The 17,584-nt window shown below is 34.7% G+C and overlaps 1 protein-coding gene across 6 annotated transcripts in view; it reads left to right on the forward strand.

The window, feature by feature from the left end:
- ATP8A1 (ATPase phospholipid transporting 8A1) overlaps positions 1 to 16,963 on the forward strand; it is a 103,510-nt gene extending 86,547 nt beyond the window's left edge. For all 6 annotated transcript variants that reach the window (XM_085059059.1, XM_085059061.1, XM_085059058.1 and 3 more), the window contains 4 exons: positions 4,868 to 4,956; positions 5,376 to 5,468; positions 12,079 to 12,170; positions 12,502 to 16,963. In XM_085059059.1, coding sequence (XP_084915185.1) covers positions 4,868 to 4,956; positions 5,376 to 5,468; positions 12,079 to 12,170; positions 12,502 to 12,599 — 372 coding nt within the window. In that variant the 3' untranslated portion in view covers positions 12,600 to 16,963. The remainder of the gene's footprint in view (positions 1 to 4,867; positions 4,957 to 5,375; positions 5,469 to 12,078; positions 12,171 to 12,501) is intronic.
- Positions 16,964 to 17,584: the final 621 nt, after the last annotated feature.

Here is a 17,584-nt window from a genome sequence, read left to right on the forward strand (position 1 = left end):
CAATGGCAGCACAATCCTCTAGAGCATCTGCCACTCTTCCCCTGTTTTGTGTCCTTAGCAAACTTCCTGAGGGTATGCTTTGCCTCTCATCCAGATCTTTAATGAAGATGTAAAATGGAACTGGACCCAGTATTGACCCCTGGGGTACACTTTCACTTACTGGCCTCCAGCCAGACTGCCAGTGATCACCACCCTCTGGCCATTCAGCCAGTTCTCAGTGTATCTCACAGTCTCTTCATCCAGCCCATACAGCAACAGCTTCTCCATGAGGATCTTACAGCTTTTGCACCCTGCTGTGTTGTCCCTCCAGCTGTAAAAGGTGGCATTAATGGATACTTCTCTCTTGTATTTTTAAAAAACAGCTGAGTATTATTTTAATAACCTTTGCAGAGTACAGCATAATAAATAAGTTTAAATGGTTGTATATTTAAGAAAAACTGCTATGGTACTTTTCCTCAATGTTAGCAGAGAGAGTTATAAATAATGCCCCTAAACTCTGGGACATAATGATTTCTCTAAGTTATTCAAAACAAGAGAATTTTTGTGTCATGCATTTAAGGAAACCTGGCAGATATCTGAGTTGGCAATCTCTATTTCTAAAAATTGCCTTGAGCTCTGTATGGTAAACCAATACCAAAGTCTATCAATTCTCACTTCATTATCACAAAACTTGTGGAATATAGTCATTCTTCAGTGGCTAATACCTCGGGTAGTTGAGCTGTAATTTAATGATTTTCTCTTTTTTTTTTTTTTTTGCTGTTGCAGTGCTTTTTACCATCTGGATTAAAATATTATCCAAATTCTGTGTCTTTATTTCAGGGGGAATAACTGGTGTATTAAATTTTCAGCAAGGGTTTATTCGTTAATTATAGAGCATGTTTAAAGTAGAGTTTTCAAGAACATTGAAATAATTCAACAATAAAAGCTAGGCTTTTTCTTCATAGTCTAAAATATTTCTCAAGCCAATTCTCAGCAGAAAGTCCTTATAGGCATTATCCTACAGTTTTAGCACATTTTCATTCCCCTTCCAAGTTTTCCCAGCTTGTCTTTTCAGACCTGTGAGTTTTTACAAAACAATAATCAGTAATCTGTATGTGTCTTCCCCTCTATATCTATGTGAACCTCTTGTTTAGAGAAATAAAATGTTTCAGTGTACATTTGTGGAGAATATTATTTTTTAAAAAATTCAGTGATTTATTGATGATTTTTTAAAGTTAATCAGAATTCATCCCATAAAACATATCCATTTTAGTTACCTGTCCTTACCTGAGAGCCTAAAATTATGTTACCATTCTGATGCTAACATATTTTAACTAATTAATTAGTTATGTTTAAAGTTTGCTTTTAGTCTTTCACTTCAGGAATCAAAAGCATTTGTCTAAGGGATTTTTCTTTTTCCATTTATTTCCCAATAGGTAGTTTCCATTTTGACTCCTCAGACCTTCACGGGTTTAATTGTACTTGGTCTAGTAATAGACATTTATTTGTGAGCCAGAATCTGCTCTTCCCAAATATACTTCAAAGATCTTTCTCCATATTCAGCAGTTATATTCTCATTCTCTCAAACAGGAGCAGCAGAGCTGATCTTCCAACTGCCCAATTTACCTTTTCCCCTTCCAGTGGTCTGTCTTGGTTAATAACCAGGGATCCTAATAGAGAGGAACTTGCTTCTTTGGAATTCTGAGGAGCACAGTTTTTAATTAACTAAAAGGAGCTAAAGGCTGTTTTTTAAACTGTACATAACAAAGAAAAACTAGAGATAATACGAGAAGTCACTTGTAGGAGCTTCATTGCAATGGAAGTTAAGGCAGATCTGGTTTAGTACTACAACAGTAAGTACTTTGGCATATATGAAGGCAAACACATGTAGATAACGACTACTAATGAAGCTTTTTCTATAGGTTGAGAAAAGAAACTTATGCTGGTTTGATGGTCTTGAGGTATTTTATAGCTTTGTAGTTCATAGGAAAAAGATATGTACCTAGGTGATACCTGAAATAGATAAACTGAAAAGAGTAAGCTTTCCTGCAGCAAGAATTTTTCCAGTTTTCTTCTTTCTTTTCTTATTTTTAAAAGGCTTTTTAAAAACTGAGCTAGCTAGCTGTTTTGGCAGATCATTTCATAATGAGGAAAAAGCAAATATTCTCTGTTCATTCTGACACGTAATTTCGTAACACTACATCAGTGCGTTAAAAATGTTTTGCAGTCAACATTCTCACTGCCACTAAGCCATGAAAAGAAGTATTTCTCAGAATTCTTTTCTTTTAAAAAAATGAGAACCTATATAAAAATCTGTATATTGCGTTTTAAAAAAATGTCAATTTATTTTAGAAAGTCATAATATTGATCATGAGCTACACATAGAACAAATTATTTATCTTCCCTGCAGGATTTATAAGTCTTACAATAAACTGGGCTTCCCAGCTCTCATTTTGGATTACTTCTGAATTCCCCTGGGAGCCACTTTTGTGGCAGATTCCATTTGGTTTCACAAGGCCTAAAGGGGGAAGACTTGGCATAGACCACAAATCTCTCACATTAGGAACAATTTGTAAACCACAAACAGAGGCAGCCAGAGTCCGTCCCCAGAACAGGCTGCTCCTGTTAGTGCCATTGTCTGAAAAGGATTGGTTTGCCATTTCCCAGATGACCTGCCTATGTGTAGAGAGAAGTGAAAAGTTAGAGACAAAAATGTTTTCTACAGAGTGAGGGGGGAGCTTTCTTGTACAGAAAGGAAGGAAATACCTCTGTGGGATTTTATTTTTTCCCCTCTTCGTCCAAAAAATACAAAGAGGGCCTCTGTCTTTAATGCGAATGTCGGCTTTAAATCTTTTAGGTTTGGATTAACTCTGTAAAAGAAAAAAAATCTGACAGGCTTTCTAATATGACGCAGAAAAACTTTTTTTTTTTACCTCAATTCATGTTGTTCATTTGTAAAGCCAAAGGCTGGATGGAGTGAATAGCAGGCGCCAGTTGTTCCTTCATTCATAGTTAGCATTACAATGGTCAGAATTAACATCCTAAGACCTACATTATCACTTCTGCTGTTTCACCAGCAAACATTTAATACCAGGTGGCTAACACAAGGATTGCTCTTTGCTATGTTCTTATAAATTAGAAAATGTTGTTAATAATAGGAAGTGACAATTGTAGGTAGTTCAAGTTGTATTTTTATGCTTTTTCTTGTTTTTAAGGGAACTGTCTATCTAATTGCTACTTAATTCTAAAATGTCTTGCAAAATGCATTTGCAATAGACATTTCCTATTAGCTCCTGTTCTAGAAAATAAGTATTTCATCAAGTATGTCAAAAGTCATGTTTTGTTTATAAAGTGACTGCTAATACATTGTCTTCGCTAATACATTTCTTCCACTTTCTGATACAAAAATTTTCTCCTTTTTTCTCCTTTGAAAATGTGAATTGTTTTATTTTGAGCCTGCCAGTGCTCAGTGTTTACACCTTTGCTGACAGCTGTTGGCAGAAATAGTAGAATCTTAGGGTATAATCTATGTCCTTTTAACATGGCCATGAAAAGTTTACCAAATTCTGAGTTAAAATACATTCTAATGCTTTCCAAAGAATGTTTCATTAGGAATTTGGATACAAAACCAAGGTAAATAGATCTTTTTACTTATTTGAGAGTTAGGGGTTTTTTCTGAAAATAATTTGCTTCTGTTTTCATATGTCAACATATTGAGTATAATTCTAAAATGTTCATGTATGCACATTGAGAAATCAGATTTTAGCTACTGCAAGCTACCTGCATTTGTGTGCTAATTAAAACTAGTAACATTTCAGCTTGTTTATCGTACATACTGAGGCTTAACCTTTGAAAGAAATTAGTCTCCAAGTAATGAAACAAAGGATTTGAAAGGGTATTGTTATGTAGTGATTTTACTTTCAGCCTCTGTACAATCTAATTACATTATAAAAGTATTTCGAATACTGACTGCAAATCAAACTTCTAGTAATGTGCTTCATTAAGGATTTATCATACTCCTAGAATCCTTAATAATATTGATGCAGACATTTGAGCATGCATTACAAGGCTAAAGACTTTTTTCCTTTGATGTCCATGTATTGTGATGTTTGTTTTGGCCACTCAGTATGTTTTAGTTTGTAGTATTTCTACAGACCAAGTTGTGAACAGAAGGAATTCCTATGTATTACATATAGTGGTGTATAGAAAAAACAAATACACAGATAAAGCCAATATACAGTTTTCAAATATTCATGTATTAATGTGTTAGATCTTCATTCAGCAATATGCTGCATACTTTCCTAATTACATAAGTAGTTGTTTCCTTATTTCTCATTTTTAAACAACCTGTTTAACGGGAGTCTGTGGCAGTGCAAGCACTGTGGTACAGTGAGTTCTGAGGGAGATAACTTTGATCCAAGTTATATTGCAGAATGATTGTAACTCTGGCCAGTATCCATATGAAGGGTCAGAAATCACTACATCCTGTTAGAGTCGATTGCAGATTTGAAAATTGTGCTTATAATGTATTGACAAAGTTGGGAGAGGGTGGATTTTTGATAAATCTGATTTTAATGGAAATGCATAGAATCAACATAGTGGTACAGAGCAGCATTTTGGAGATTTCCCCCGAGATTCCCCCATGCAAAGAGCTAAGCAGTGTGTCTTTCTACCAGCTTCTTGACATGAAGTAATGCTTTACTATTTACTGGACTTACGTCGCAACTCAGGGGATTTTAGAAAGGAGTTCAAGTTCTATTTCACATTAGTCAGACTAGAATGGTTCATTTAAATTTGCTTTTGATAGCCTCAACTAACTACTTGATATTTCTAAGATTTTTTTCCTAGTTCTTGTCATGACATTACATTTTGTGCATTTTCACTTCAGGCAGCTATGATGTTCAGCTCTGGAGTGTTTTGGATGGGACTTCTTTGTATTCCTATGACAGCTTTACTTCTTGATATAGTCTACAAAGTGTGAGTATGGAAATGCTGGGGTTTACAGAAGAAAGTACTAACTTTTAAATGTGTGTTCTAATTACTAATATAATAAAAAAATAGATCCATGCTGGTGATTATGTAAGATCAGTTCTAGTGATTATATAAAATTATTTTTTACCATTTTTGTTTTTGAAAAACTTCATTACAAGAGTTACTAGTATTTTAAATGTTTGTATAATAGCAGTGTTTTATTAATAATTTTTTGTTTCTAATTTGCAAGAACAGCTGCTAAAATATGTTCTTTAGATTTGTTTTTTGATATTTCTCCTTGTAAAGCTTAGTTTTAAGTCTGGGAAAATGGGTTTATAAATTGAACATTTATATAAGTATTAAAACTATCTGTTGCTCTACTTTCAAGAAGAGTAAGTCTGGCAGTATTTTGTATGTATTTACAGAGTAAAGAGAGCTACTTACAAGACACTGGTAGATGAAGTGCAGGAGTTGGAAGCAAAGTCTGAGGATCCTGGAGCAGTTGTGCATGGCAAGAGGTACAGTAAAAATCTGTAGAATGTTGTCTTTAAAAAAAAAAAAAAAGCTAAATATATTAAGCTTTATAAATGTATCAAAGACAAAAGGTTATTTTTCAAAAGCCGTACAAATGAAAGGCATCTGTGAAGGAGCTTTGGGTCTGCTGAGCCTGTGTTTTTTCATATGGTCGCATAGAGGTTTTTACCAAAATCTTTAACTGATGTGGTTCTTTGTAGCTTACTGGTTTTTAGTTCTTATGTAGAGAACAAACTTGAGGTACAGTTGACACTTTTGACTGTGTCAACAATTAATTCACAAACAAAATAAGAAGCAAATGGGCTAGTACAAAATGAGTTTAAATCTGCATCATTCACTAGTCTAGCCATAAATAGGGCCTAAGCACAAAAAACTAAAAATTAAATTCTTTAAAAGCTGCTCAGTAACATCGGGACAAACAGCAAAATCTGTCTAGGATTTTTTGAAATTGAATGTGACAAGCTGACTTCGTATTTAATGCCAGTCCACAGCAAACTAATTTGATTAACCTGCATAAGGTAAGAAAAACTTTTAAGACTCCACAAGAATTCCATTGTTACCTCCTCCTTCGTGCACCAGGCAGATAATTTGAAAAGGGAGAAGGTAAAACTGAACAATTGGACATTTTTTACATGTAAACTCAGCATAAAGGTGTGCACTCACTAAAATTTTTTAGACTTTTTAACCCCAGCTGAACTTGTAGCAAGCACTCACTGAATGTATGAGATGACAAAATCCCCCTTTCCCCCCTTTCCAATTCATTAGTGCCATTTGGCTGAACTAGAGCTTTCTTTTCTTGTCTTCATTTTCATGAGTTTTGTGAAGTCTAAAAAAAAGCCAAAACTGCTGATACTTGATTTTCCTGTTCTTTCTTTTCTTTGGACTGCTGTTCTTTTAGTATCTTCATGGCAAAGGGCTTAGCCAAGAAGGCTTTTTTCCTACCAAGCTATGCACAGAAAGAGACCAGAAAAAAACACAAACAGCCACTTCTTTTACTATAGGTTCAATTTTCAGAAAGTCCCTTTTGTTCATAAAGATACTTTAGTTCCCTTTCCGTTCAATCTTACTGTATCCCTCCTCCAGTTCACTGGGAATCAGCTTACTAGGATTTACCAGGCTGAGATCAAATTACATCAGATACCAAGGTGATAACCACCATTTTTTAATGGGGTAGTATCCAGCTTGTGTGAGAGCTTTTACAAGAATGTTTCTTCTGTAGTTGGGTTCATGTTCCCTGATGACAAGGAACAGAGGATGTGCCAAGAGGCCTGGAAGCTTATCCCCCCACCTGTGGAACACCTGCTCTAGTGGGGTGGGCTATATAAGAGGACATACCTGCATATAGTCTCCTATCAGGCTCTATGTGCTGTCTTGTAGCAGCAGCTTCACACTGGAAGCACTGCAGAATCCCCTAGCTGGTGGCAATTCCTACTTTGAGCTTACTTCTCCTTCAGTAGTGCAAGACCTAACTAGTGCTTGCAAAAGTAAGTTCTCTTACTGTTAAAGGTGATGTAAATTGATTGTTATGGATGCTTTTCTCTAGTGGCAGTGGTCATTCAGATTGAGGGCTCCAAATTAACTAACTCATCTATCAGTGTGCTGAGCTTTGAGCCAGGAGCAATGGATGCTGTGTGCTCTTTTGCAAAGAGCAATAGCTGTAGAAGAGTGAGTTGCAGAAAAGAAAGCAGACATTAGTACTGGATGGAACATCTTGCGGATACAGAAAAAAGTAAGGTACTTTACCTTTTTAGTATTTCATACTTGCATTCCCAAGACTTCTCTTGTATTCCCAAATTCAGCTACTTTAACTTCAGTTGTCTAGGCAGGATGCTTTTCCCTTTTTCCACATACGGCATGTCTTCCAAATCCCTCCTTATACAGGTAAGGTGAACTTGGTATTTTCACCACTGGTTTTGTAGTTATCTTTTTATCCCACAGTTAAGTAGTTATGAAGGCTCCATAAAAGCTGTGTGGTTACCTGCCAGAATGTCTTTCTTAGATCTATTCCTTCGCCCCAAAGTTACTTTTAGACCTGTATTTCTGAAGGATACAAGCATCCACTTTACATGCAGATCAATGGATGTTACAAAACTCAATATTGCTTAAGATTTTATTCCCTTCATTATTTTTAATCTATTTAAATTCAAGTGATAGAGCCAAAACTTTATGTTTTATGGAGAAAGTATTCTTTGTTAAATAAATGGTCTGATGAACTGACTTACTTGCGTCTAATTCAACTTTCATAAACATTTTTGAGTCTTCTAAATTCCAGAAGCCTGGATTAATAAGTTACCAGTATAGAGTAAGAAGTTAAATGAGTAAGGAATGTCCTCCACATCTGTTTAAAACAGGTACCTGAGACTTTCATTCTAGTGTGCATACCTCTGGGAGTACCTTTTTCTGTTGTAGCAGAAGAAGGGATTAGTTCTCATGAAATGCCAGAATAACCTAAGAAGATACAAATCACAGCTTGATTAAAAGGTAACTGGGAAATAGTGAGAAAGATAACACAGGAGCTTTTCCACTCTCCACTCCCATCTTCAAAATACAACACAAAATAAGAGTCTCAGTTTCCACAGATAACAGGTCAGGATTCTTCTATTGGATAGGTGTTGTAATCACTCAGTATCTGAATGTTCATTGAGAAGGGAGCCTACAGGAAAGCCAGGAGATTTTATAAGGGTGTGTGGTGGTAGGACTGAAAGAGGGTGAGTTTAGTTTAGATATTAGGATGAAATTCTTTACTGAGAGGATGGTGTGCACAACAGAAGCTGTGCACAAACCCCATCTCTGGAAGTGTTCAAGGACAGATGGGACTCTGAGCAATGTGATTTAGTGGAAGTGGAGATGATCTTTTTAGTCCCTTTCAGCCCCAACCATTCTGTGATTCTGTGAAGTACAATATTGTTCATTTTTATTGCTGTTTTTTCAGCTAGGATATATTTGTTGCATATTTTTTAGAACTGTGTTGACATCATATTGAGTGCATTTAATTACAGCTGATATCATTGGCTTTGCCCTTGTGGTGTTTCCCTATCAAAGATTAAGATGGGAATTTTCTATTTAAATTATAAATTTGCACTTTCGGCTGTTTTCTGAAAATCAGGATAAAAATTGGCATTGACATTGAAATAATTTAAAATATTGTCCTTAAAATATTTTTGTTGTACTTTAGAATGTGCATTAAAAGTAGGACATGATAATACAGTCTTAAAATCTACCATCTCTTGTATTTTTACAGCAATTATTTGAAAATGTTTTTAAACTGTTTTCATTCAAGGCTCAGGAAGAGCATTGCTATTGTGTCTTGCTGTTTTAGTATGTGTAAGGATGTTTAATGAGCTTTTTCACCAAAACTATCAAAAAATACTTTATGTGGTTCTTCTGTAAGCAACACATTAAAATTTGTTTTCTCCCATATATTTGTCATTAAAGTAAGAATATATCTTGAGTAAGAACATGGAAATTTTGCACAGCCACTTTTCCAACAGAAAGAAACTTTAAAGTTGGAGATACTATTGACTTGAGGGTACCTTGATGGCATAAATAATGGAGCAGTTTCAGTGTATTAATAAATTTGTGCCACACAAAGTACAATTTCTGTCATAAGAGACATTGTAATTGAAATGCCACTAAGCCACTTCTACTTAAAATTGAAATGATTAAGGTAAAAGGACTTTTTTGTATATAAACTATTGTTCAGAAAGGGGTTTTTGGATAACTTATATATAATGCACAACCAGAAACAACAGTATTAATACTTGCTGCAAAAATATTTTTACTGTGTTGAATACTACATGGACTAAAAATAACATCAATAACAGCCCAAACTTGTGGAAACATCTTTAGAGATATATACTTCAAATGCTTCTTCATAAAATCATTCTTTTTAATTCAGTTCACTTAGAAATTATTTTTAGACCTGGTAATTGGTTGGTCAGGAATACATAAAGTATTTTTTTCCTATAACTGTGGTTAATTACCTGTAAAGGTGCACATTTCATGTTCAAAACCAGGTAATATTCTGCTTGTCCATATAGGTACATATAATGAGCACAAGCATTTAGTTACTGTGATCTAACATTAGTTAATTATGAAACCATGTTTTCTTGGCTTTAAACATAGGTATTTAAATATGCTTTTGAATGGCTACAGGGTGATTTATAATAGAGAGCCCACAGTATTTCAAGTATAGAAAAAGAGCAGAATTTAATGCCTGGATAGCTGAAAGCACTGTTCTCAAGTGTATTTCCTATGTATTTTCTTTACCAGCAATCAGATCTGTGCACTGGAAACTTCATTATACCTAAGACATGCATTCTCATGTTCTTGTAAAGCTTTAAGGTGGTATTTTCACTTCTTAGCATTTAAGCAATCTGAACAACCCACACCGGAACATAAGCAAAGAATGATGGTACCATGAATGCTATAATAGGCATGCTAGTATTTTTAATAAATTTTTTTTTATTGGAAAATAACATCAGTCAAACATTTCATTGAAATTTGCTGATTTCAACTCACATTTAATAAGTATTTCATGGATACACTGCAAAGGAGATACAGCTGATAACTGTATCTAAGTGGTCTTCAACCTCCTTGGCCTCCAGTCTTGTATGAAGATACTGATTTATTTATTCACTCTCTGTATCCTTGTGGGTTAGGTTTCAGTCACTAATTTTTTATTAATGTTGTCAGTTAACCAGTTTACAGTTCTGAACTAAAAAAGAAGGCTCCGAAATAGCCTAGAGGAGCAATCAGGATGAAAAAAAATCACCAGAGAGTCAGCTTAGGAAAGTACTGAGAGTAAGATATGTCCCAGTACTTCAGTCTTTCCATTCTTGATTCAGTCAGCAGATGCCAACTACTTTCCTGGAACTGGTACCTAATTTTTTTTTCTTACAAGGAAGTCTCATTCCATCTTTTCATTCAAAACGTGGCCACAGAAGCAGTTTCCCCTGCCTATCACCTTAACCTGTAGATTTTGCAGGTAGCATTCCTCTAAGGATGTAGAAATAGTAGGTTTATTTTCCTTTTCCAACTTAGAAAAGCCAAGCTTTCACCATATGCTTTAACCACTAGGCTAAAGGGGAACAGAAAGGTGAGATGAACCATGAGTCTCTCCAGTTTAAACAGTGGTTCAGCTTTATATATAAGAAGTATATAGTCACTGAAGAAAGAATGAACATTTCCAGTTTAATGGTTTGAATGGTAATCTAGTAAGGAAAGCAGTCTAGTTCCATTCTTGCACTATTTAGTCTGGTTGATAGCCTGGGAAAGTAAGTCTGTTGAGCTAATTGACAGTAATATTAAAAAGTAGTTTGCATAATCAAACTTGGTAACATAAGGTGTGTGAAATCTGTTTTACTTACTACATTATTGCACAAGAGAAAACATTAATTTAGCGAAACTGTAACAATATCAAATCACTATACACTCATTAAACATTAGATACATATTTTTTTTAATTGAACAAATTCTTAGACCAGTTTACATGGAGAGGGGGCTGGATTTTTCAGCATCTGAAATGTTTAAATGATAGGTTGGTATTTCTCTGAAACACAGGCTGTAGTTCTCAGTGAGTATCAAATCAAGAGGAAGACACTGAAGAGTTTGGGGTTTTTTTAATATAGTCCCTTGCACATATTTAATATGTTACTAAAACTGACAGATTTTTCAGTTACTCTGAGCTATGGCTCATCTACCTGGTATTTATTTAGTAATGTGTGTTCCTATTAGAAAGAGATTCAGTGTAAGAAAACAGACAGAAAGGAATCTCAATACTTTTCACTACAGTTTGCAGCATTTGGCTGACACTTAAGTCTCAATTTAAAAAATATTTAATGCTCCTGTTTTCCACTTGGGCTGAAACGGGGAGTACCTTGGGTCACACTAAAGCACAGTAAGCATACAAGGCAGCAAACTCAGTAGTGCTGGGAAAAAAGGAGAAGGGCTGAAGTGGCCAATCTTAGCAGCAATAGCAGTCTGTTATTTGGGTATGATCTCCAGAAAAATTCCTTCTAGAGTTTCCCGGGGAATACTCCTTTCTAGAACTCTTCTCTTGGAAGTAATATGTTTCTGTACACACAGTTGAGGACCATGAATGTGGTTTTCCCTCCACCTCGTTTCCCATCCCTTTGGGGTACTGTGTCAGTAGAGGCTGGGAGCACTTTATGTAAGAAAAAAAAAGAATAATTCAGCCTGGCACTATTCAAGCTGTGCTACATCAAGGAAGACAGTGCCTTCCCTTTACACTGTGTGTTTCAAAAGGAGTCACACTCAAAACTTCACAATATTATTCATTTATCTGTGTTGTCAGCGCACAGCAGTGTTTCAAATGGATATTTTGCCCGTACTGTGACAAGTAAAATCATTACCAGGGACCTGGACTTAATAATCTGTCCTCACACAAGCTTTTAATCATCATCTTAATAATTCATCAGGCACAATTTAAAATGAAAAAGGAGGGTGGACACTTCTCATTTAATAATTAATTCCCATTGAGCAGACTCAAAGATAAAGGGATAGTGTAAATATTTTTACACTAATAAAGTAAATATTAAGTAAATATTTTTCATGCGTCTACTTTCTCTCTAGCTTAACTGAAAGAGCCCAACTACTGAAGAATGTTTTCAAGAAGAACCATGTGAACTTGTATCGCTCTGACTCTTTGCAGCAAAACTTGCTTCGTAAGTGTTCACTGACAAAAATTAATATCCATTAGTAAAACAGCAGTAAAATTCTGCCTTTCATTGCATTTATTTATCGTAAAGATGCAGTATCCTAAACGCATTAGACCATGTTCTTTGCCTGTGGTTAAGTTTCACTTCATACTTACAATGCTGTGCAGAGTTCTTTCTGCAATTTTAGAACTGAAAAATTCTGTAAGAAAAGGCACAGGATTTTACTAATTGTTGAAAAGAGGTTTATTCCCCTCTATTCACCTTTGTTGTTTTTATTAAAGCTTTAAAAAAATAAAACTGATCAAAACTCTGTTTCTATTTTGCTTTCTATCTGCAGATGGCTACGCCTTCTCTCAAGATGAAAATGGAATAGTTTCCCAGTCTGAAGTAATAAGAGCTTACGATACCACAAAGCAAAGGCCTGAGGAATGGTGAAGGAACACAGCTCGAGATTTAGGCCTTAGTTGTTACTTTTGTGAGACAGGCTACTAGATCTTTGCTGGGAGCTGCGACCATGGTGCAGTTATCAGACATTGAAAGATCTATGGTGGTCTTGTTCCATAAAGTTTGGATTTGTGTATTCAGTAGACATAAGCACTGTGCAACTATACTGTAACACACCATCTCTAAATTTTTAACAAGTATTTGCTTAGCCTTTGTAAACAGATTGGAATTTACCTTGTATCTTGCCAGCTTGCTTATTTGACAATGAAATTGAGTCAATACTGGTCATATACAGGAAGGGCAGTGGTCAGATTGCTAAACATACTTTACATTGACAGATCAATTAGCATATGTGAAGGTTTTTTAAGTGTTAATACATTTAAATACAATTGATAACAAGCCTTTGATTTCAACAAGTGCTGAAAAAAACAGTATCTTAATGGTGTTAATTCACCTTCTTAAAGATTTTGAGTCAAGATGCTCATAGATGTTTGTGTCAAACTAACCTAAAAACATTTGCCAAAGAAGTTCCATAAATGTTTTCTGTTGTTAGAAACAATTTGAAAGGAAACTATCTCCAGTCCTGATCTCAGAACTGCATGCTTAAGTCTCCACACTTGAGGAGTAAGTACAGTGAGTCTAATTTGAGTGGCCTTTTTGGCATTTGCTTTCAAAACTGCAAGTCTTTGCACCTTTGGCCTTATACAAGCTTTCCCCTTATTTTCTTTTAGTATTGCATATGTTGAATATGGCTGCCAACTTGTATAATGGAGTACACATACTTTATTCTGTTTTTAAGAATTGCTCTGCCTTACTTCCCTTTAGCAAACTTAATTATTTTTGTGATGCTTAGTTGTATCTGCTTTTACTGTAGGTTCAAAAGAAACTTTGTTTTAACTTATTTTTTAAAATTAATCAAATTTTCAACGTTTTTATACTGAGATTATTTGAAATGCATACATTGAAATACAGAGCAAAGCATGCCCTTCGCTAGTCTGTGGTATGTACTGGTTTATTTGCACTAAAGTCACTTCCTATAAAGGTGTGAAATACATTACGGCAGTTCCTTTGCAACTTACTGCTCGTGCAGAATACTTATATACTCTCACCTTAGTTAAAATGGAGAGGCAGTGACTGCAGAAAAAGATACACACCTGGGATGAGAAAAAAAGAGGGAAGTATTAAATGAGAACATTGTGATACACTTTTTAAGTAGTTACAGTTGGTATTTCTCAACTTACCACCCAACAACCATCAAGTTTCAAACTAAGAAAAGCTACTTGAACTTGAAAGTTCAGTTAATTCTTGCAACTTTTTAGTCCATATTTAATCCTGGGTTTTAAAGCCACCATAATAACATTTAAAATAGAACTTTCTATAGTAGCTGTTGGTTTTATTGTTAATTAATGTTTTGTGCATTGCATAGGAATGATATTTTTTTCTTTCAATGGAAATCAACCAGATGGAAAAGCAGAACAACAATATCCCCAGTGATCTGTTAAATTAGGTATTTCCTCTTTGCTCTCCAGATCATAACAAGTCCTCCTGTCCCATCTTTTCTCTGCTCTCCTTCATTTGTCATGTAATTATGAAAGGTGACTTTTAGCTCCTTGCTAAACACTTAACATATAATTAATCTCACTATCCAACTTTCTCATGCTCCATTCTAAGAGAAACTTAAAAATCCAGTAAAAAGCCCAACAAAAGGCAGTATATGAAAGTACATATTTAGGAAGGCAAATCAATGGCAAGGCAGTCTGCATTTCATATGCATGTTGCACAGTGGCTTCCTCTCACTTTCCCGGAGTGATCTTTAGACAGAAGGCACAAGGACAAAGGGAATGTATCCCACTAGAAACAGTACTGCCAGTCAGTCATGCAGACAAGAACTGCCTTCAGAAAAGCCATTTCAGGCATAGATAAATAGATGGATCAATATGGGAGGGCCAAATCACTTGACCTAAAGCAACAAAAAATTTGGGGGTATGCCCCTTTCCTAAAATGGGGATTCTTGTTTTCTGTCATCCAAGGGACAATGACCAACTTCAAAACATTTCTGAAATTAGCCACAACACTGTTGCTCCTTTATAATCTGTCAATGTACTTAACTCATATAAAATTAATCTATATGTTTTCTCTTTATGAGCAATTTTTTTCTGTTCTAAATTGTTTAATTCCTAATTTTGCAGATAAGTATTAGAATGCATTGCAAAATCTATACAGTGAGATATTTACATGATCTCTTATTCTTCCTATGAAATAAAATTCTGTCTCACCATTTTAATACAGTTTGAAGAAAACAACACACACTATATCCCCAATTTAACTGTCTTTAAAAGGAAGAAAGTGACTGAAACAGCTCCAAGATCCTAAACTTAGACTAATTTGAAGGTTTGTAAGATAATCTTATCACAGCATTTCATCCTAACGTCTTTTCAGAATTTGAAGTTGTATTTCGCTAAGTGCATTTTTTTATTACTTTTGATGAGTTTCTCTCCTGTCTCAGTACTTTTTCTGATAATTAGTGGTTGAAAGATACCACTTCTTAAAAATAGCAAAAAAAGACAAATGTGGCAAAAACTGTGGGTTTGATTGCTCATACAATTCCATTTTATAATATAAGGTTATCTTAGTTATGTGTGCCAATTTTAAAATCAGGCCAAGTATACAATATGCACTTTATTTTCATCTTAAGTACAAAGTAATATAATCTATTACCATCCTGTTAGTACATCATGTCTTTGTTAAAATAAGGGGATTGTGCTGATGTTTGTTTAAAGAAAAAAAGTTTAGGCAGAAATGCTCATAACAATGCCTCTGTTCTTACTGTTTGAAAATTCAAAAGGGTAATAGAGTTCACGTGGACTTTTTCTTCTGTTTCATATGCACTGCAAGTTAGTATTAAAAACTTGCATCTAAAAGTTGAACCAGTGCCACTAAAAAATCGGGTATCTTATATAAATACTTTTGCTTGATTATTTTTAAATATATACATACATATATATATATATAAATTATTCAAAAGAGTAACTGGAAACAAATTTTAACAAACCTATTGACAATTTGTATCTGGAATTTTTTCTTGCCATTTCCTAATTTTACACATATTTTTGCAAAGCAGTTTCAACAGATTTATACTTAGTCATCATTCTATTTGTATAAAATGATAAATAAAATATTTTGAAACACTAAGAGATAGCTGAAGATTCCTGTATGTCCACATGCATCCATAAAATTCACCTTGTTACAAAGATGAGCATTAAGTGTCTTAAGACTTATATCGTGACATTTGAACCCATTTTGAATGATGAGTAATTTGGAATATGTGTTAAATTTAAGGAAAGAAGTTTTTTTTCCCTTTTTTTCTCGTGTATTGTGTAAAAGCACTTGTAGTTCTGATGAATTTATCATTCTGTCTGCATGAGGCACTATTTCTAAGTGTTCTGAGGCGATGCATGGTGGTTGTTGATCCCTGTTTTTTAATGCCTTCGTTAAAAGTCTGCTCATAATATATCGAGAAGCTAGTGCTATGTAAGCAAATGAGTTTGTCAGTTCAGCTTCCTTGGTACTGGATGTTTTCACTGGTAACAAAACTCAACAAATGAGTTGCTCCTTCCCCCCGTCTGCCCTCACTCCCCCAGTTTCCTCGCTGTTAACCAACAGATCTTTATTAAACAAAGGAATATTTTAGCATTCCAAACCTGGTTCCTGCTTATGCAAACCTCTACTCATATAGGCTTCAACTGGACTCCTTGTGAGTATAAGGACAACTCATCTGAGCAATGATGTGCAAAGTTGGGCACTTTTGAGGGTTGATAATGAAATAAAAGTATTTCCATGTAGAATGTGATTTGTAATTGCAAAGCTGTGACCAGAACAAGTTGTTTTTTTTTAAATCATACTTTATGGTGTTTCTTTAATGTAGCATAGAAGCCGTAAATGCATTAATATTGGTTTTCTACTTCAACATAATTTTTCATTATGATTTTCAGTGTTTGATATGTATGAACTGCTGCAGAAAGCGGTCAGTCTGAAACAGCAAAATTTGCATTCAAGATAAAGTGAAGTTTTACAGCTCCACTAAGCCATTACTGCTGAAACTGTTGTGGAAATTATGAAGCTGCATGAATGAAGATTTTTTGACTTGATGTTTATGGTAGTTTCTCAGGTTTAGTTTTAACTGGATGTTAAATGCACTGTGTTTTTTAAATAGTTCTTTTAGTAACACATTCAGTTCTATGCAGTGTTAAATGTCATTTGGCATTTGGTGAATGTGCATGTTTTGAACTGCAAATTTTAAATGTTTTGTCTTCTAATTGTTAAAAAATGAATAAACTTTGCCATTAAATTAATAAGTTTTGTGGACTTGATTGGTTGGAAATGCTAGGAATTACTTTCAGAGCAAAACATATCTCATCATTCTTGGACTTGAACTCTTTAAAATGGGACATACCAGAAACAGTATTTCACAAATACCATAGAGTTCTTATGTTTTCTAAGGTAAAGTGAAAAAGTACAGAATTGTTTCAAGGTTTGTTGGGTTGGTTTTTTTTAACACCTACTTTGAAATGTCTTTTTTCATTCTCATGTGAAGTCTAGAAAAGGTTTAAAAAAAAAACAAAACAAAGAGCACAGGAGTCTGCAATTCAGTGACTTCCAGCTGAGCCCTAATACGCTGTGGTGGTGATACCATATTTTGAAAGAGAAGTATGCAGTACAAGAATAATAAGGGTAGGAATAAGGAAACATCACCTCCCTTTCAGATGACAGTGGTGAATACTGTATCCTTTGGCTTTGATGATAATAGTTTTTTCCACTAACAGTGCCCCCCCCTGAAAAAAATCAATATATCCAAACCTTAAATGAGTTGGTTGTAGATAGGTGACTGATTCTTTATATATACACGAGACAATTATTTTGCATTCAGTCCAAGCAGGTTTGATAACAGATGCATCTTAGATAGTGCTAGTTTCACA

This window comes from Lichenostomus cassidix, chromosome 4 (assembly GCF_008360975.1).
Source record: "Lichenostomus cassidix isolate B80296 chromosome 4, HeHo_3.0, whole genome shotgun sequence".
In the NCBI taxonomy this organism is placed as follows: Eukaryota; Metazoa; Chordata; class Aves; order Passeriformes; family Meliphagidae; genus Lichenostomus; species Lichenostomus cassidix.